General features: G+C 41.4%; 1 protein-coding gene across 5 annotated transcripts in view; it reads left to right on the forward strand.

The window, feature by feature from the left end:
• Ctps2 (CTP synthase 2) overlaps positions 1 to 3,618 on the forward strand; it is a 103,035-nt gene extending 99,417 nt beyond the window's left edge. For all 5 annotated transcript variants that reach the window (XM_074063668.1, XM_074063664.1, XM_074063666.1 and 2 more), the window contains 2 exons: positions 1,701 to 1,811; positions 2,764 to 3,618. In XM_074063668.1, coding sequence (XP_073919769.1) covers positions 1,701 to 1,770 — 70 coding nt within the window. In that variant the 3' untranslated portion in view covers positions 1,771 to 1,811; positions 2,764 to 3,618. The remainder of the gene's footprint in view (positions 1 to 1,700; positions 1,812 to 2,763) is intronic.
• Positions 3,619 to 21,807: the final 18,189 nt, after the last annotated feature.

Below are 21,807 nucleotides of genomic sequence, written 5' to 3' on the forward strand. Positions count from 1 at the left end.
TTGAATGCCATATGTGACTCATGGTAATAAGAGCATCCCATAGAGTCCTAATTTGAAAGTGGTGTGTTGTGCAAATTATTTCCTAAACCCTTGTACAAATGAGAGAGTTTGCTGGAATGGAGAACTTTCCTGCTGCCGACATAAATCGTAATGAAAATGTGAGCTGAAGTGGGTAGGATTTCAAGGCAAGTTTAAAGAGATACTAACATTTTTATGTGCACTGCTTGTGTCTCCCGGGTCTTGAGCCAACATTCAAGTCCTAGTCCTAATGACCACTAAGTTCAAGTTCCCCGTGGGATTTGCTGACCATAGATGACCAGTTCCTATGTGTCTAGGGAGGAACACAGGCAAAACCCAATCTGCAGCTGAAAAAAAAAAAGGCTAGCATTTGACTAAGAATGAGGTCCATGCAGCTGTGTTTACTGTTCTCCAGCCCTTTCATGTTGCTGGAGGGGAGGAAAACCACTTTTCCCTCTACCCAGCTTAGGTTCGTGTCTGAGGCCTGGATAACAGATGACAGATTAACTACAGAAAAAGCTACGCAGTTTTTTGGAACGTTTTACATGACACAGGAGTCTTTGTAAGGAAACTAAGACCCAAACAAACAGATAAACCCTAGTGCTTTCTATAGCAGCTTGCTGGAGAGTGAAGAATCCTGGAGAGTGTGGCGTCATGGTAATGATGGTGGGGGCCGTAGGGAGGGAGGAGTCTCAACTTAGTAAGGCCAATTTACGCAGATTCTTCTCTGTGTCCCTGTGTCCTCCAACAGGAGGCTCCCTTTCTCCTGGTATAGGGACCCTCTCACCTGAGGGTCTTAGGACCTGCTTCAGGGGGAAGATCAAGAACATTCTTCCCGGCTGGAGGCATGGCTCAAGTGGTACAGCCCTGGCTAGCAAGAGGACGCCCTGAGTTTTTTTGTTTTAAAAAAGGACATCCTTCCTAGGTTTTATGTTTTGCTTCAGGGCAAGAAGGGCAAGGGAAGATCCAAGAGGCCTTTCTGTACACATGCTGCTGTCTCTCAAATTGTTTCAGCTTAAAATACTCACTATGCCAAGGAGCCATATTTTGGGGTAGTGTGTCTTGAACCCCTTATTGACAAAGGGAACAGTTGTCATTAGAAGGCTAAAAAAAAACAACCCCTCGGAACATCCAGGTAATATTGTATACACTTGAGAACAAATTGAGACAGCAGGAAGAGGACTAAGTGATGCTCAAGCTTGGGTGAACTGAGTTTAGGCCCTCGTATGACAAGAGTAGATTCAGAGAACAAAAAGGGGTCCATTAACTCAGGCTTTCATTTTCAATCAGTTTTTAAATAGAACACCTCCAGTAGAAAGCACACAGTAGGAAAGGGTTAGGGTTAGGGTTAGCAATCAAGGCTTTTATTTTGAAGTTTACCCATGATCTTAAGAAGATTATAGATTTCAACCTAAATTGAGATACTTTTCTAAATTTTCTGAATAAGTAATGACCAATTAATGATGAAAGCAAGTAATCAGTATCTCTGACCAAAGAAGGAGGTCACTGCGTGTGATTGGACTAACCTCTTCCTCTGGTGATCACAAAGCGATAACAATATTCCTTAGTATTTTTACTCTGAGTGGAGGTTAATTATGGGACTTATTTGGAACTGAAAATTGAATAATTATCCAGGGCACTTTTTTTTACACCTTGCTTAATTAGTTTCTCTTTTGATCTAGTGATGGATACAGTGATGTCAGTGATGACAGCTTTTCAGAGGCAAAGATGGCTGAGTTGGAAATCAGCTGAAACTAATACATGACTTGGAATAACAGAGGCTGCCTGAGAGGGTAAGAAGGAATCTTTAAGTATTGTTTGTTTGTCCTACAGAGAAGCTGTGGTCCTACTGTAGATGGGAGCGTTACAGAACTTCGCTTGCAGGATCCTCCTCCCTTGGGGTGCTCCTGTTTATTGGCCTTGTTAGTGGGACAGTCTTAACAGCCCACAGCACTGTCACTAATTAGTATTTGGGCTTCATCTGAGCTCAGAAATGAGCATAGAAGCAAAGCTATAAATGTGTACCTGGAGACTGGAGTGATTGGAGTTGTAGACCAGGTTGAGAACTGGCACTTTTTTTTTCTCTAGGGCCAGATTAGTAAGTATTTTAGGCTTTTGGGTCTTACAGTCTCTGCCACAACTATTCAACTCTGTCATTGCAGTGCGAATCAACCACAGGCAATACAGAAATAAAAGGACATGGCTGTGTGCCAATAAAACTTTATTTACAAAAACAGTTTGCTGACCCTGATCTAGGTTACTGTAGGAAAGCAGATTTCCTTGCATTTGCATAAAATAAAATAGCATTTTGTTTCTTTGTAGGGAGATGCTGGGGTTGGGATGGGTGTCCGAGGACAGCTTATTTTCCCTGTGGCTCTATTGTGCATTAAGACAGGGCAGCCTGGATAGCTTATGAAATTTATTCTCAGAGGCAGATGTAGCCTGGGATTACCCAGGGGTGATGGCAGGCCTCGAATTGGATAAGCCGCTCATTAGCTTTTGGAACATTTAAGAGTTCACTGCTCTGGCATGAATTCTCCAAGTTTGTCTGAGGGGAATACTGTGAAGGTTTATTAGCACTGTCGGATGAACTGTATCTATTTATGTCTGCCTCAAACATGGTGACCTTTAGCAACAAGCCAAAATGGTGTAAAGGTGAGCTGGGGGCATTTTAAAGATGTGTATAGTCACTTTGTTGATGTGTATGTTCACTTTGTTACTAATACTTACATTCTTTTTTTTAAGCCTGTGAAGTAACTATAGCAATGATGAAGGAATTACCTGAAGAAATTACCATACTCTGTTCCCCAAACATGAGCTGGAAAGGCTCAAAGGGAGTCTGATGGTGCTTACTTCTGTGAACCAGAGCCAAAGAGGTTTCTTTACCCTCCAGAGGTGGCCTTGGGTATTCATAAATTTCTGTAGCTGATTAAACTTCTCCCCAAACCACTGTCCAGCACTTAGTGATGTCAAGATGATGAACGGGAATCTGGGTGACTGGACCTTCTCCAACTTGTAGGGTGGCAGGGCATGTGCTGTAGTCAATTCTGAGTCAAAAAATGAGTCATTCTCTTATTTGGAACTTAACCACAAGTTTGTGTGGGGGGCCAATATTATTTCAATTTCTCACCCTAGTTTTCAGGTAGAAGTAAGATTTAGCAGGTCCAAGATGTGGAGTGGCAAGGAAGTCTGTCACGTCAAATACAAAACTTAAGGGGGATCCAAAAAACTCAGGAACCAAGAGTAGTCATTTTTTCAGTTGAGATAAAATTCACACAGCATAATTAATCATTTGTAAGTGAACAGTATAGTAGCATTCACTGATGTTGGGCAACTAGCACTAGTTCCAGAACATTATCACTCCAAAAGAAACCCCTGCACCCCTTCCTCCCTCCTCCCATCCCCAGGCAGCCACTGATCTCTCTTCTATACGTATAGATTTGTCTATTCTAGATAGCTCATAGAATGGAAATCATTCAGTGTGTGGCTTATTGTGTCTGGATTCTTTCATTTACCTTAATGTTTTCAAGGCTCATCCATATTGTAGCATGTGTTAGAGCTTCCTTCCTTTTTATGGCTGAATAAATTCCGTTGTATGTATCTATCGCGCTTTATTTGTCTGTAATGGGTATTTGGATTGCTTACACCTTTGGGCTATTGTGGATAGTGCTGTTATGAACATTCATGTTCAAATTATTTGTTGGAGTATCTGATTTTGTTACCAGAAAGCCAGTCCCCTGGCCTCACTGCCAATTCACAAATAACAAGAGCAGGGTTTTGAGGAAAAGGAAATAAGGCTTATTATTCATCAAAGAGGAGGACAGGGAGAGTCAACCTCTCAAACCTGTGTCATTTCACAGAGAAAATGTCTGCTTTTTAAAGGGGGATTCAGGGCTCAGCTTGAGTACGTACGTGATGAAATGCATGTCCCAAAATAAGTGCTGGCCTTGGTTCCCTGAGTGTCCTGGCACCACATCTCTGAAGCTGTACATCTTGGCTGGCAAGTTTACTCCTCTGGTGGCCAGAGGGAGGTAAAGGGTAGAAGACTGCCTGGCTTAATTGAAGAGTAAAGAGAGTTAACCTTGGGCTCTCTGGCATGTAGACAAAGAGGCAAAAGATGTCGGTTTGATTAACAAGCAGAGAAAACCGGCCAGTATGCGAGCTGGCTACACCGAAAGTTTATCCCTTTTGTGAAGTTTGCCAGGTCAGAAAGCCAAAGGCTGCATGTTTTCTCTCAAATGTGGAATATAAATATACAAATACAAGCAATATTATATATACATACAAATATATACAGAATACGTACCTAAAAGTGGGACTGGTAGAGGAGACCAAAGGAAGAGGAAAAGAAGAAAAGGTACTGAAAAATAATGAAATACATCATATCTGTGTAGGAACAAGACACATGGAAACACACTGAAAACTGTTAAATGGCACAGGATGGGGGAAAAGGGCAAGGAAGTGCAGTGGAGGGGAGTTACATCACCTAAGCACAATGCATGCACAGGTATAATACCAAAGCAGAAATCCCACTGAACAACAAATAGACATCTAAACAACGAAGGACAAGAATGAAAAACAGGTCACACTAAGAGGAGGGCCCTAATGGGAGAGGGATGTACTTTTTCTACAAGAATGCATACTTAAATCTGTTGAAATCATCATAAGAAGGGGACTAAGGTAGAAAGGAGAAAAATAGAGGGATGGACCAATTCGGGATATAATACATATATACATGGAAGTGTCACAATGAAACTCCCTGCATAGCTATCTTATACAAACAAAAATGCCTTTTTTCAAAAACAGAACAGGAAGGTAAAACAGGTCCTGTCTGGGGTTTTCATCAGTGGGAAGGGAGGATATAAGGAAAGGGTGTTGGAGGGTAAATATGGTGGAATATTATGTACTCATGTATGAAAATGGAAAAATGAGACCTGTTGAAACTGTTCCAGGAATGGGGGGAGGCGGGATAAAGGAGAATGATGGAGGGGTGAATTCAACTATGATATATTGTAAGAACTTTGGTAAATATCACAATGTACTCCCAGTACAACAATAATATAATAAAAATTAAATTAAATTTTTAAAAAATCAAAGAGGGCTTCTGTTGGAGGCATGGCTCAAGCAGTAGAATGCCTGCCTAGCAAGCATGAAGCCCTGAGTTCAAACTGAAGTATCATCAAAAGCAAACATGCAGGGAAAAATTGAAAATAGTTTATTCTTCTAAACTATTTTCCCCACTGTCGATTTAGTCCTCCCATTTCTGTGGAAAAGGGGCGTGCGATCATCTGTTTCCTGCCTTTAGTTCATGGGTCCAGGTAAGGAGTCTGCGCTCCTCAGCAAAAGCAGCTTTTAAGCCCCTGTTGCACTTTTGATTCTTTCTAGATATATATGTAGGAGTGGACTTGCTGTATCGTTTGGTTTTTCTGTTTAGCTTTTGAGGAAGAATCAGTAATACTTTAATTCAATAATTTAAAAAAATCAAGATTATTAAAAAATTCACAATGAAATAAATATCAAAATTTAAACTAGAGACAGGTACAGGAGCCTTCTACCTCCCTCACCTGCCCTGTTCCTGGCCAGGGACCCAACATTCTCATCCAGTACACCTCCTCATTTTCCCTGTTGAATGTGTTTGAGATAACTTGTTCACATCTAAGGCTTTCACATATGAATTTGTTTTGGTGGTACTGGGGTTTGAACTCAGGGCTGCACACATTTGCTAAGCAGGCGCTCTACCACTTGAGCCACTCCACTAGCCCTTTCTTGTGTCGGGTATTTTCGAGATAGGGTCTCTTGAACTTTTGCCTGAACTGGCCTTGAACCAAGATCCTCCTGCTCTGTGCCTCCTGAGTAGCCTGGATTACAAGCATAAGCCACCAACGCCTGGCACATACTAATTTAAATATTGTAACTTCTTGCTTAATTTTTTTAGTGACATTATTTTTTTGCCATTTAATTTTTTTCTTTTTTAGTGCTATAAGGCACTATAGAATTATTTTGTAAGTTGCTACAGCAAATTCATCCACCAAACACATGCAAACTTGAAACTAATAATTCTGGCAAAGGAAAATATTGAAGAGCTTCAGGGTTCCACTTGTGAAAATTATAGCTGACAGAGATCACAAGAGGCTCCAAATGAAAAGCGCAGATTAAAAGCTGGAATAGGCCTCACAGAGAGAGGGGTGGAAGTATGGGAGGGAACACTTCAACATCACAAAGGGTAGTTTGGCTTAAATGGAAGTTTTCAATTTTCATGATTAAGATTTTTGAGTCATTTATAACAGAGTGCTTTTGCTATGGGCCAAAACGAACAGCACTTAAGAAACAATAAACCAGCCTCTGTTGCTACATGAGATTTTTCTCTTTTGGACACTCCCCTTGAACTTGGAATCTAGCAAAACACAGAATAGTAGTAGCATGGCTGCTTAGAATACTGTAAGAATGCCTAGGAAGTTCCTATAGATCATTCACTCAACAGATCTACCTTGAGTCCCCAGCATGAGCCAGGCATGATGTCAGGAGCAGGGTACAGTGGGAGCAGCCTACCTTCCTGAACCTTCCCAGTTCTCCTGTTTTGATCCTACCACTCGAGCTTAGAGACCAAGGGTCTGTGTTGGCACACACAATGGTCTAGTGACACAAGTGTCTCTTCTTTATGGTCCTCTTTAAGGTATCCTTCCCGGTCACAGGTTTACAAAAAACCAGGCACTGTCTCTTCTCAGACCCAATTACTCCTCTAAAAGAGAAGGGAGAGAGATGGTTGCAGAATGCAGGTCTATACATTCTTGAACTGTTGATTCTATTCTTTGCTGTTCTAGTGATTTTTTTCAGTCTTATTTCCTTCTGTCTCAATTCCTGACCCTTGTTTACTGGAACTGGAATCTTCTTTTGAGATCAGTGTCTGCTGTGCTGACTAGGTCACAGCTGTTTTTAGCTTGGTGCCAGAGGGTTCTTACTCACACAGAATTTTTTTGTCTCACAAATGCAAATAATGCAGTCCACGGACAGTGGGGGGTGAGTGCACAGGCAAGAAGCTTATTACAAAACTCCCACATGAGACAGGGAGGGGTCCCCAAAGGGTTGCCAGTGAAGTGACTGGGGCTAGTGGTTTTAACCTGTCTGCTCCTGGGTATTGCCCAATCTCTATGCTAATTAGGTGTGCAGAAAGTAGCATTCTGGTTGGCTGTGGCTGCAGCGTTTTGATTGGTTGTGCCCTTTAAACCATGGGGTTTTAAATTCCTACTAGTCCTCATTCTGGTCTGTCCTGCTCTTCCTTCTTTCTACCCTTTAAGGTCACAGGGAGGTCATAATGGAGGTTTCCAGGGCCCTTCTGTCCTAGCTATTCTCAATTTTAGCTAACTGCCGAGCCTACTTGCTCATTACTTTTTGATATATTTTCTGATTTCTCTGTCACCTTTCCTTAGCCATCCTGCTTCAGTTCTGCAAGTCACAGATGCTGCACAAATGAGGTGGGATTCAGAGACTCAGGGGAGGAAAAATCTGTTGTTTTCTACTCGTGTTAGGTTCATGACCATGGCTCCTGTAACAAAAGACAGGTTAAGAAGAGAAAAGCGAACACATTTACTTAATTGAACTTTCTTGTGACACGGGAGCCTTCATAAGGAAATCTCATAAGGAAATGAACAGGTAGAGCTGAGCACAGCATCTGATGAAGAGTAGAAAATCATGGAGAAATACAATAGTTGGCCCTGAGAAAAATTGGAAAAATTTTTCTGTCTCAAATCTCCATCTTCAGGAGGCTGGGGGAGGGCACAAAGGGCTTTTGTGGGAGAAAAAGGGGTACAATGAGAATGAAAAGGAAATCCGGTTCTGAGCAGGGTCTTCCTCACCAGCTCTTTCCTCTCTACCCCCTGGGGTCTACCCCTGCATCTCTTTACAGACAGATGACTTTCTGCAAGTCAATCCATCTGTGCAGAGAGGAGTGGACCCTTACAGAGTTCTTTTCTTTAGAATCCCTATGAAAGGGATGGGTTGTTAAAACATTAAGGGGAGAGGGGACTGTGTGTGTGGCTCACACCTGTAATCCCAGTTACTCAGGAGGCAGAGATCAGGAGAATCGCAGTTCAAGGCAAAAAAAGAAAAAAAAAAAAACCTCATCTTAACCCAGCTTATTGCTGGTTGTACTAGCATATAACCTGTGGTCTTAGCTTCTCCGGAGGCATAGGATCATGGTTCATGCCAAACCCAGGCAAAAATTGGAGATCTTATCTGAAAAATAATTAAAGCAAAAAGGGCAGGGGGCATGACTCAAGTGGTAGAGCACCTGCCTAGCAAGTGCAAGGCCTTGAGTTCAAACCCCAGTACCACCAAAACAAACAAACAAACAAAAAATTAGGAAAAAGACTAGAGGAGGAGGTGAAAGTAATAGCTTCTGCCTGCTTTGTGACAGAGGACCTGCTTAAAGATGGGGGCAAATTCCATGGACACCATTCAGCTTCATCTCTCCTGAGTGGAGCCAACTTCTCATTCCTGTGGCATCTTCAGTATTACTTGCTTCCTCTGAGAAGAACCAGTGGAAAAGTTAGAGTCCATTCAATCATGTAGTTTATTTATAAGCCTGTGTTACACTCTGAGCCCAGGCTCTTTGTCTTGAAATTTCAAAGAATGAAAATCACAGAGGGAGCATAAAACAGGAGAGTTTATTGAGATAGAAAAATAGCAAAGAGGAGAGCCCTCAGAGCTGGGAGGGGTCCCTAGAAAGGGTCCCAGAGAAGTGATGTGGTCCAGGGTTTTTATCCATTTGCCCCAGAGTGTTGCTCAGTCTCTAATTAGGTGTGCGGAAAGCATTCTGGTTGGCTGTGCCTGCAACATTCTGATTGGTTGTGCCCTAGTCCTTGTAGTGTCCTCATTCTGGTCCATCCTGCTTCCTTCTTTCTGCCCTTTAAGGTCACAGGGAGGTCATAATGGAGGTTTCCAGGAGCCCTTCTGTCCTAGCTATATGAATTTCAGCTAACTTCTGAGCCAGCTTGCTCACCTGTATGTGGAATTTTAGTTTCCTTCCATCTTTCTCTTGAACAAGAAATTGTTTTGAAAACAGACTTGTTGTGTTGCCTTGTTTCCTCTGGGGAAGGCTATGCTTTTAGCCAGTATGTCCAGAGCAATATTTTGTAGAGGAAGGTAAGGACCTAGAGCCTGGAGGTGGGAGCCAGTGTTTCAGGAAATTAACCAACTTTCCAAGGGGAGTCTCTGAACTAGGGAAATCTCCGCCCAAGCCCCAGGCCAGGATGACGGGGTACTTGTTAAAATGGTCACTTTGTAGAGAATTTAGTGGCAAGAGACCAGTATTTAGTTAATTTGGATGATCTGCAGTTCTGGAGTAGCAATTTCTGAATTTATGTGTATAAGTCTATATTATTTTACCCTTTCGAGATGTATGAAGACTCAAGTGATTTTCAACCTAGAATGTGACTTCCTTGTTGCCTCCATTATTTTATACCAGAACAAGATTTCAGATAGGATGAGAATGAGATTGTTTTATTTTCATGACTTTTTTTTTTTTGAGGTAGGCTTTCCCTTTCGATGCCCCGTGTGGCCTTGACCTTGTGTGCCCAAGTGATTCTCCTGCCTCAGCCTTCCAAGTAGCAGGGACTTGCTACTGTACCACCACGCCTGGGTTTTTCATGGCTTTTAAAGCACTTTGCTTTTCTGAATGAATATCACGAACTTCATGATTTTATCCCATAAACTAGTTTTTTTTTTTTGTTCCCCATTATCTTTCTTTTTTCTTTTTTAACACTTCTAAGGGTGGCACCCAGGGCTATATTGCCAGACTCTTCTTCCTTTTTTCCAACCTTATTAGGCATAACTCTTCACTCGAGGTAAACTTATTTAACAATGGGAAAATAACCAGGCACTAGAGGCTCACGCCTGTAATCTTAGCTACTTGGGAGGCTGAGATCATGAGGATCAAGGTTCGAGTCCTTGTCTTCAAACTAGCCAGAGCAAAATGGACTGGAGGTGTGGCTCAAGCAGTAGAATGGCTGCTTTACAAGCACAAAGTCTTAAGTTCAAACCCCAATCCCACCAAAGAAAAAGAATGGAAAAGTAGGCATGCTTGCCTAGCATAAGGGAGTCCTGAGTTCAAGCCCCAGCACCACAAAAAAAAAGTGCACACATTATACATTCTTATTGTCCAAAGGAAACTACTTCAAATAGCTGTCCCTTCCCCACATAAACTATGCTTGCAGGACAAATATCACTTGCTTTTGAAAATAAAGTCTTACTGGAACACAGCCTCATCTGTTCCTTTATCTTTGTCTATGACTGCTTTTGTGGAGACCCACAAAGTCTAAAATATTTTATCATTCAACCCTTTACAGAAAAAGTTTGTTAACTGCTGATCTAAAGGGTATGTTGCAAGAGTTTTATTTTTTTTGGTGGGACTGGGTTTGAACTCAGGGCTTTGTGTTTGCAAAGCAGGCACTCTACCACTTAGCCAAACCTCCAGTCTGTTTTGCTTCCACTTGAGTCATGCCTCCAACCTAAAATGGAACTTTTCAATTAAAAATGTTGGAGCTGGGTAAAGTGGTACATGTCTGTAATCCCAGCATTCAGGAGGTTGAGGCAGGAGAATTGCAAGTTCCAGGCAGCCTGGGTTACAAAGCAAGACACTGTCTCAAAAAAAAAAAAAAAGAAAAAAAGAAAAAGAAACCAAGAAAGAAATAAAGAAAAAGAGTGCAGAGACACATGGGTAATTTAATTCAGCAACATTTTTTTCGGTAGTCCTGGGGATCACAGCCACCCAGGGCCTCAGGCAGGCTAGGGAAGCTAAGCCCCACCCCTAGCCTCATTAAAGTTTTCTTGAGTCACCTTTACCAGTAGGGTGCTAAATAGTGTGATACAAAGGTGACCTAGAGTCCTGGGTTCAGAGAATTTAGTCACATGCTAGGGGCAGATAGGGAGAAATTGCCAGGTAAGGTCCATCTGAGTCTTCCAAGATGCTTCCAGAGGGCTAGAGCAAAGGCATGGCCATACTGAAGAAGGCATGATCGGGTGGATGACAGGCTTTCTATGGTAGGGACAGAGAGGAGCAGTACCTAAGAATGATTTGGTCCAACCAAGGACATAGCTGGGGAGATTTGTGGGATTGTGACATGCTTTATGACATGATTCTATAGTAACCATCCTGGGACTTTCAGCTGTTGAATGAACAATACGAAATGCAGCCATAAACGTGAAGCCGGGGCTGGGTGTCAGTGGCTCACGCCTGTAATCCCAGCTGCTTGGGAGGCTGAGTTTAGGAGGATAGTGGCTTGAGGCCAGCCCTGGCAAATAGTTTGCAAAACCCTATCTTCAAAATAACCAGTCTGAAATGGACTGCAGGTGTGGCTCAAGTTGTAGAGCACCTGTCTTGCAAGTGGGAAGTCCTGAGTTCAAACCCCAGTCCCATCAAAAAAAATTTTTTTTAAATCAAACTGGGAATTATTTAGTCTGTGGATTCCACTAGAACCCCTTTTCATGGCTTTCCTCATTCCTGGCTATTTATGACTTGGTGGTAAATAATTGCATATTTCTTTTCCAATTTAAACAGGATAATGGCAACCTAGGAAGCCTGTAGCAGGCTGGGAGACTGTAATGTTAATGGCCTGATCAAACTTGTTTTAAAATGTCAGTTAAGCAAGCTGTAATTGTGGAGCGGAAAAATCCTTGTGTCTATGTAAATTATGTGTTTCTTAATTTAGAAGTGATATTTAATGTCTATTGGAAGTTTGTTTTACATTTGAGCTCTAGTCTGGGTCGGCTGATCCCAAGAAAGGGACCATTGTCTCTGGTATGTTCTATTCTGTGGCTGGACCCACAGAGGTAGGAAGCGTGGGATCTGCTCCAGACTGAATATTTGTGTCCGCATCCTTCAGTACATATGTTGAATCCTACTCCTGGTGTATTTGGAAGTGGCACCTTTGATAGATAATCAGATCCTGTGGGTGAAGCCCTTTTGATAGCATTAGTGACATTATGAGAAGAGAGACCTCTGCCGTGTGAGGACACAGGGAGAAGGCAGCCGACTGCAAACCAGGAAGAAAACCCTCACCAGAACTAGATCTATCAGTGCCTTGACTTTGGACTTCCTGGCCTCCAGAACTGTGAGAAATAAATTTCTGTTGTTTATTTATTTTTTATTTTTGTTTGGTGATACTGGGATTTGACCTCAGGGCCTCAAGGCAGGCACTCTACCACTTAAGCCACTCCACCCGCTCAAATTTCTGTTATTTAAGCTACCCAGCCTATGCTATTTTGTTATAGTAACCTAAACTAAGACAATATCCAGAATACATTCTGAGTGTGTACATGTTTCTTCTCTTTCTTGATTAGAGGGATACAGGGCAAAAATAACCTTAACTTCTGGTTTGTGTCTTGCAAAGCTGGGACTCTCCAAGGAGCTGGTAGCCAAAGCCCCCTTCATGGAAAAGAGATGCTTTTTTTTTTTCATGAGAGTGATAGGACTTAATTCTCACACAGGATGTCACTGGTTCAGACAAAGGTCAAGGTGGCTGCCCTGGAAAACTATTAACTTGAATGAGATAGAAGGTGGCCTCCAATGTCCCAGCATTTTCTCAATCAGGGTATTGTAGTATTTTTCTGGGTCCACTTTCTCTTTGTTTAATCTAAAGTCATAAAGTATGGATTGACTGATTTTGGAATGACAATTATTTGGTCTTGGTATCTTTCTGCTTTTGTAGAAACAGTGTAGCTGAAACTCAGTTCTGATTCTAGGCAGAAATAAGAATTCAGAAGGAACATGTAAGCAAAAACAACATGTAAGTTAATTCACCATGCAAACATCTAGCCCAGGTAAACTCTTAATGGTGTTTGTGCCCTGCTTTGGCTGGTTTGCTTCCTGCACTGGAACTGCACTCTTAACGCCACTCACAGATGCCCAGGGAGGCCGCCATGATAGCGCGTGGGATTAAATTACTTAGAAAAAAGTACATTGTGAAAACAAAACTGCTGTTGGTGGGGTTCCACAGCTGTGAGCAAATGCAAGGAGCCTACAAATTGGCAACCCAATCAAGATAATTTATTTGTTGTCCGCACCTGAGGCTTTCTTTAGCAAGCTGTCATTTGATATGCAAAACCAGTAGTGAAGTAGGGAAGTATGGGAGCATGTACTCATTACACAACTGAAAATGTCTTTTTTCTGGCATCTTTATTTTCCACTCCAAGAGAGATACCTGGAGGTGACCTTATTGTGTGTGTGTGTGTGTGTGTGTGTGTGTGTGTGTGTGTGTGTGTGTGTACATGTGTCTATGCTATGATGGAATGAATGATCTTGGGTGCAAACCCTACTTCTGTAGGATGTCCCCTACTTTTGTGAGGAATATCTCTGGGCCCTTCAGACTCAAGATCTCCTGGGCACACACACACAGGCATTTGCTGTCACTTACCACACTCACCAGGGTAGCATCAATGACAGCTCCTGCTTACTTTTTGAGTTGAGCCAAGAAATGCATTTAAAAGAATGTTTGTTACACTTTAGGCCGCGTTTCATGGTATTTTGCAGTGTGTTTTCTTATCATGTTGGCAGATAGGAAACCATCTGTACAGTCCAAATGATTGTGCTTTGCTTTTTAATTTTTTGCTGGGCTTGCATAATTGGAATCAAGCTATTTAAGAGAGAACGAGATGGATTGTTTATTGGGAAGTATGTAAATATCGTCACAAACAAAGGTCCTGCGGAAGATACGATGGCTGTTGAGGTATTAGAACATGAGGCTTCTTCTGTTTTTTTGCCCTTGGTTTCAGTTGGAAATTCATTCTGGAGGGTGAGACAGAGGAAGAGACTGTACATTGAAGGCCTCTATGATTACATTATGTTTAAAAAAAAAAACCAAAAATTTCTTTATGGATGAGGGCCATTGCTCAAGTGGTAGAGCCCCTGCCTAGTATGCAAGATGCCCTGGGTTCAATTCCTAGTCTCTCTCTCTCTCTCTCTCACTCACAAAAGCATCTAATCCTTCTTAGATATGTCCAACATTCTTGGTCCTAAAGGATATGCAAATCAAAACAACACTGAATGTCTGTCTCACCCCAATCAGAATGGCTATCCCTAAGAAAATAAAGAGCAACAAATGCTGGTGAGGATGTGTGGAGGGAGGAGGGGAAGGAATCCTTGTCACTGTTGGTGGGAACGTAAATTAGTACAGTCACTACAGAAGTCAGTATGGAGGTTCCTCAGGAAACTCAAAATAGAACTGTTGTATGATTCTCTTGGACATATAGCTGAAGGAATGTAAGTTAGGATGCAGTAGAACACCCATATAGCAAGTCAGCCCTGGTCCCTGGGGTCATGTCACAGGTTCTGGTAGGAGGGAGGACACAAAGAAGTGGCAAGTTCCTGACCTTCGTAAAATAGCAGTCAGGTTCTGGTTCTCAGTGAATTTGGTCACGCTGTTTCTAGTGATTAGAAATGGAGATTGGGCGTGGTGAGGAAGGGAGGGACTTGGGGTATCCCAGGGGGAGGAGTCTGGAAATGTCCCCAGACTCCCATTCCAACCCCTACTGGGCCACATCCATCACAGCTTTGCCAGTCACAGAAACTGGAAAGTATTCCCAGTTCTGGTTTCCTTCCCAGGGGCTCTGGTGCTGGGGACAGGTGAGATCAGTGCCCCTCAGGGGAGGAAGCACAGAACCTACCTTTCAGAGTACCACTCCTCTTCCTGTTTCTGATGTGTTCCCACTTGATCAAACTCTGAAAGACAAAGAAAGAAAAAGACTGGGGCCCAACTCACCCTCCTCTCCCTTTCCTTTCCTTTTACTCATATTTTTTTCTTTTCTTTCTTTCTTTTTTCTTTTTCTTTTTTTTTTTGCGGTACTGGGGCTTGAACTCAGAGCCTACACCTTGCCCACAGCCATTGGGTCAGCCCAACACAGAGGAAGGGCATGGCCCGAGGCCCCTGCCAGGAGAAGGGGACTACAGAACCAGTGCTCAGAGCCTTTGCTTCCCAGAGATCCTCAACACTCCAGTCTTTGACTCACCTGAGTCACAGTGATTTACTTTGCCTGGTACCTCCAGCATACCACACAGAGGGTCTGAGAGCTTAGGCAGGTGACCTAGGGCCTAGGAGAAGGATGATCTGTTCCTGAGACTTCCCCCTCTCAACAGTCTCTCTATTTGATTTGGAAAAGTGAAAACAGTATAAAAAAAGAGGGCTGGTGGAGTGGCTCAAGTTTTAGAGTGCCTGCCTAGCAAGCTGAAGGCCCTGAGTTCAAACCCCAGTACCACCAAAAACAAGGAAAGAAGGAAGATAGGGAGGGAGGGAGGGAGGAGGAGAGAGAGAGAGAGACCCATTGTTTGTTGAGTCTGGCCTGACGGTTTCTTACCTTTCTTCTTCTCCCAGCTGGTGGTTAATATGGTTTTCTTTGAAGATAGGGGATTAAAAGAAAAAACAGTCCCAGGCCACACATAAAGGCAAAAATCAGGTCTGATGCCCAGTTGTTGGCGCTGGGGTTCAGCCCGGGTTTCAGAAGGAATCCAGGATTTTCCATTACCTGTACCTCTCTGCTGCACTCAGGCAACTGAGTTCTGGGAATTGCCCTTGGCAATAAACTGTGGGTTCCAGGCTGCATCACAGAGCTGTGACCTCCTCATCACAAAGGGTTCCTGAGAGGGAGGAGGGGCGGTAGCAAGAAAAGGCTGCTCCATAGCCCCTCCCCCAGCCTCCAGCCCAGCATATCCTCCCCTACCTCAGCCTCCACCTGCCCTACCTGTCAGGGGTACACTTAGCCCATTTTCTATTCATTCCCCTTGGAGATCCCTGCTTGAGGTCCATTTGTTTTGCAGTTTTTGAAATTTTGGATTTGTCTGCAATTTCTGTTGTCTCACAGGGATCATTAGTCAGGATATCCTCTGCCTGCAACTCCAGCCCTCCTACATCTACACGAGGTGCCCATTCCTTGTATCAACATTCACATGAAAAGTAAATTTCTTTTACATATGTTTAGCTTTGTGAATTTTGAATAAAATTTTAAAAAATAACTTTTATTTCATTTTATTATCTTTAGCTATAGGGTCTTTTTTTTGTGGGACTGGGGTTTGAACTCAGGGCTTTGTGCTTGCAAAGCAGGTCCTCTACTATTTGAGCCATGCCTCCAGTCCATTTTGCTCTGGTTATTTTGAAGATAGGATCTTTTGAACTATTTGCCCAGGTTGGCCTTGAATTTCAGTCCTTCTGCTCTCAGCCTCCCAAATAGCTAGAATTATAGGCATGAGCCACTGGCACTCTGCTAGCTATAGGGTCTTAAACAAAAGCTTAATGCTTTATCCTTAAAAAGTCACATGGTTAAATGAGTATAAACATCGAAAGAAATGTTTTTCTGGAGAATTCAGACTAAATCTAGAAGGCAAGGCGACAGTTGCCATTGTCTTTCTTAGAGGGACATATACGTAATCCTGGTCACCAGGCAGAGGAGCTGGGCAATAAATAGCTATGTCTCACTCTTCTCCCTGCTGCCTGTAATTGACTGACACTTAGAAATTATGATGCAGTTCTCAGAGTCTGAGAGACAGAACAAGATGGACAAGGATGAAAAGTGGATCTAGAGGGGCAGGCCTTTCTAGCCTTCCAGAGATAAATGATGCATACAAAAGTATATATAGAGATCTTGGTAATTTTCATATTTAAAACTCTTCTAATATCACATTTATGGCTTCATAATATTAACTATCTGTAATATTAAAGAAATAGTCTTACATAGAATACATGTAGCACTTCTATAATACAAAAATAGTAATGAAAGAAATACCTGTCTGTTGGGTGGGTGCTGTGGCTGGCACTTGTAATCTCAGCTAAGGAGGCAGAGATCAGGAGGATTGTGGTTTGAGGCCAGCCCAGGCAAAAAGTTAGTGAGACCCCCCCCCCCACATCTCAACAAACAAGCTGGGTATAGTGACACACACTTGTCATTCCAGCTACATGGGAAGTAGGTCTAAGGCCAGCCCAGGAGAAAGGGATGAGGCCCTATCTGAAAAATAACCAAAGTAAAACAAAAAGGCGGAGGGAGTGACTCAAGTAGTAGAGCATTGGATTAGTGAGAGCGAAGCCCTGAGTTCAAACCCCAGTACTGCCAAAAAAAAAAAGAAAGGAAGGAAGGAGGGAGGGAGGGAGGGAGAGAGGGAGAAAGAAAGAAAGAAAGAAAGAAGGAAGGAAGGAAGGAAGGAGAAAGAAAAGAAAAAGAAAATAACTATATACCCCTTCATTCTGCTTAAGAGCTGGAATATTACAAAAACTTCTCAGGGCTGCTGTGGGTACCTTACCAATTCCACTCCTTCCTACTAAAGGGTAACTTTTATCATTCCCTTGTGATAATTTCATTATCATCTTTCTGCATATATATTCCAAAATATATTCATGAATAACATTGTCAAGATTTGTACAATGTTGACATTTAACGTAGTTTCAAATTGTGTGTAGATTTCTGAGAATTGTTATGCTCATGATTATAATTTTGAGATTTGTCCAAGTCGATATGTGTTATTTTAATTTTTGCTGCTGTATACTGTTCCATTACATGTATATGCTATGATTTGTCTATTTTATTGTTGATAAACATTTTCTACCTACCTTTTTATAGTGCTGTTATCTAATTTCCTTGAATATATGTGCATAATTTTTTCTGGGATAGATACGTGAGAGGAAGAAAGCCTGGTGACTGGAATTAACTTGAACTTTCTGAGCTAATACCATATTATATTCTAAAATTGTTGTCTTGGTACCAGTGTATTAATTTTGCTGCTCCATATCCTCACTGAACACCCCTTAACTTTTGCCAATCTGACAAGTATAAAATGATATCCTGTTTGCATTATCTGATTACTTGCGAGGTTGAACACCTCTTCATGTGATTATCGTCTATTCATTTTTTCTTTCTTGTGAAACACCTGTTCATGTCTTTTGCTCATATTTGAACTGGTATTTTTATTGATTTGTAAAAGTTCTCCATTTATTCTCAACGCTCATCTTTTTTTTTTTTTGGCAGCACTGGAGTTTGAACTCAGGGCCATGTACTTGCTAGGCAGGTGCTCTACCACTTGAGCCACTCCACCAGTCATTTTTTGTGTTGGACATTTTTGAGTTAGGGTCTTGTGAACTATTTGCCTGGGCTGGCTTTGAACCATGATCCTCCTGATCTCTGCCTTCTGAGTATCTAGGATTACAGACGTGAGCCACCAGCACTAGGTTCAACACTCATCTTTTCCCAATTGTGTTGCAAACATCATCATCACAAAGGAAAAGACTGATAACGTGGACTCATAAAATTGAAAATGTCTAATCATGAAAATACAACCTTAAGAGAGTCACAAGGCAAGGCACATAATAAAGAAAATATTTCAATATAGCTATTGACTAAAGGACTGATCCTCAGAGTTTATTAAAAACAACTTCAAGTCAGTGAGAAAATTACAGACATCCCAATTTTCAAAAATGGGCCAAAGACTTGAACAGGTACTTCATAAAAGAGGAGTTCTGGTGTCCATAAACACGGGAATGCACCCATTCTCGTATATATATACATCAAGCATATGTAAATATAAGACACTATGAGAACTCACTTTATACGCTCCAATGTTGGCAATCATGCAGAGTACCAAGAACTCCGATTCTCTGCTAGTGGTAAAATAGTTGACAATTGGCACAACCATATTGGAAAATTGGTAGTATGTACGAAAACTGGGCATAGCTATAATACACCATTCCATTTGTAGGTATACAGAAATACCCATAGAATATAAATAACAGCACTAGTCAGAATAATCAAGCACTAAAAACAGCCCAAACATCTATCAAGAGTTGTACATCTAGGGTTGGCAGAGTGGCTCAGGTGGTAAAGAGCACCTGCCTAGCAGGAGATGGGGGTCTAATGAACTATTTGCCTGGGCTGGCTTCGAACCATGATCCTCCTGATCTCATTCTCCCAAATAGGTATGATCACAGGCGTGAGCCACTGGTACCCAGCATGTACTTGAAGATGCTATATGCTTGAAAATTAACAAAGACATGTTTAGATAATCATGGGTAAAAAGGAAATCATGATGGAAATATAACTAATAAAGATAATGTTTCATAACAAAGCCCATAGCAAGCAGGTTAAACAGTACCGTAAATGAAATTTATGTAGTCCTAATGCTTATACTGGAGAAAAGGAAAAGTCTACAATTATGGGTCAAGGGCTGGGGATGTAGCTCAGTGGTGGTGTGCTTGCCTCACATGCACAAGGCCTTGGGTTTGATCCTCAGCACTGCACAAAACAAGAACAACAGAAGAGAGCCATCCAAGTATCAAGTGTAGCTGTAAAAATGGTTTTTTAAAAATAAATAAGTAAAAACAATAATAAAAACAAATACAATGAAAAATAAAGATACAATTTCAGAAAAAGAAAACAACAAATACCAAAAGTTAGTTCAAGAAAAAAAAAGCACAAATAAAGAACTTTAAGGTTGAGTGTTTGAGTGGGAGGGGGTGAGCATAAGGAAAGGGTGAATGAGGGTGAATATGATGGATATATTTTGTATCCATATATAAAATAGAAAAATGAACCCTGTTGAAATTGTTCTAAGAAGGGGGGAGAAGGGTTGAGGGGGAAATTTAGAGGGGGTAGCTAACTTAGATATATTGTAAGCACATATGTAAATATCAGTGTATCCCCCTGTACAGCTATCATATGTTAATAAAAATTTAAAAAATAAAAAGAACTTTTTAAGGTTGAAAAGGAGGCTGCAATTATAGGATATCCAGCCACTTTCGGCGATACAGGTTTTCTTAAAGGTCACCCTGCCTGGGGAGTGCATTGTAGAGGAACTTGAGTGGATGCAGGAAGATCAGTTAAGGCTTTGCTGCTGCAATCAAGGTGAGACATAATGGTGGCCATATTAGGACTAGAGTCTTGCTTAGGAAATCTTTGACTCTAAGGTTGCCTTAACTTTTCTTCTAATATTTTCATATGTAGAATTGTAATCTTCACTTACAATTTAAAAAATAAAGTGTGTGAGAGAATTAAAACTTTTTTCAAATGGAAAACCATTTATTTACTTTGTTTACAAATTAATTGCACTACCACCCTTATAAGTTTCTGTATTACTTTAATCTATTTCTGAATTTAACATTCTTTGTTCTACCTTCTATTTCTCACTTCCTACACAGATAGTATATAATAAGTTTTACAGTAAGTTTTAATATCTGGAAAGAAATTATCCCTTCACTATTTTTCTTTAATTTTTCCTTGGCTTTATTTTCTTACTGTTTCTTCTTCCATATGGACTTGAAAATCATTTCATCCATTAAAAATTCTCATTTTTGTGCTGATTTTAATGACATTTATACATTAGTTTAAAAGAATTGACATGTATTTTCCCTTCCAGAAATATGTTCTAACTTTTCATTATTTCCATTACCTTTTCCTTTCCATGATTGTAGATAAACAAAACTTAACCACAAGTATGTTCAATATTTCATGTCTATTGTTTGAATATATGAAAGTAATATTCCTTTTATGTTGTTTTATTTACACATAAATACTGTTCCCTTAGTTAATCGCTTAATATTCTAAACATTTCCAACGTTTTAAGTGTATCATTTTAAATATGGAAATTCTTCATGCTCTGTGATTACTGAAAATTCAAGATTAGGTTGGAGAGAAGGGAAAGTACTAAAATTAGATTAATCAATTTTATATAATTTAACAGACACTCCTGTGTAACTTTTGAATTGATTATGTAGTGTTCCTCACAGAGGAAAGAAATGGAGAAGCAGGTTTGGGATTTGACTCATATTATCTTCATATTTTTCTGGGTGAATCAGGATTAAAAGTCCATCCAGAATTACTCAACAATCAGTAATAAAGCTGTGTGGACATCTAATCCCCTCCCTCAAACACCACCTTGTATAGAGAGGGAAGAGACTACTTTGAAATAGAAAGATTCTCCGTGAATGCGAACAGCTGAGATTATAAACATCAGTATTTATTTTCTTTCCATGTTTCAGTGAGATTTTGGTCTGGCAAATACAGCTCCTGTTTGTTACAGTAATGGTTCTGCAAACACCAGCAGGCTGGCACCCTTCCTTACTTGAGGCAGGGGTTGCTTGGAGATGGGTAGGGTTGGGTGAGTAGAAGGGAAGGAGAGAATAGATTCATTTTTTTTGGATCTCCATGCAGGGCCAAGTGTCAGCTGCTCACTTAGTTTTCACCTTCCCTCTCTCTTGCCAAAGACAACCCCCCCACCCCTACACCCCCACCCCATCACCACCTTTATTTTTGCAGTGCTGGGAATCCAACACAAGGCCTTGTGCTTGCTAGACTGTAAGAGGCGCTCAAACTGCTTTTACTGAAAAGCACTGACTCCTTACTTGGGTTCACAAATTAACTAAAAACAGGAGAAGCTTGGCATCCCTGCCTCCATTTTGTATCTGCCTTTGTGCTAAGCCATTCTCTTTATAGTCACTTTGCAATCACCTTGGATTCCAGAAAGGACAGAACTGATAACATCTTCATGACAAGGGACCCAAACTTCCCATAAGGAACAGTGGAACGTGCAGGTCAGATCACCCCTAAATGATCTAATGTCCAAATGAGGACAATTACTTGTAATGATAAGGCTGCACCATGGAGCTGGAGCAGTCATCCCATGGGAATCAGATGGCTCCCCTCAAGTGATGGCAGTGATAACATCTTTTCTGGAACCCCTCTGGGAACCTTTGGACTGGGATAATGGTCAACCAGAGCACACCTGTCACTGGGACTGTTCAACTGTGCATACCTTTGTCCCCTGCC

This window comes from Castor canadensis, chromosome X (assembly GCF_047511655.1).
Source record: "Castor canadensis chromosome X, mCasCan1.hap1v2, whole genome shotgun sequence".
Taxonomy (NCBI): Eukaryota; Metazoa; Chordata; class Mammalia; order Rodentia; family Castoridae; genus Castor; species Castor canadensis.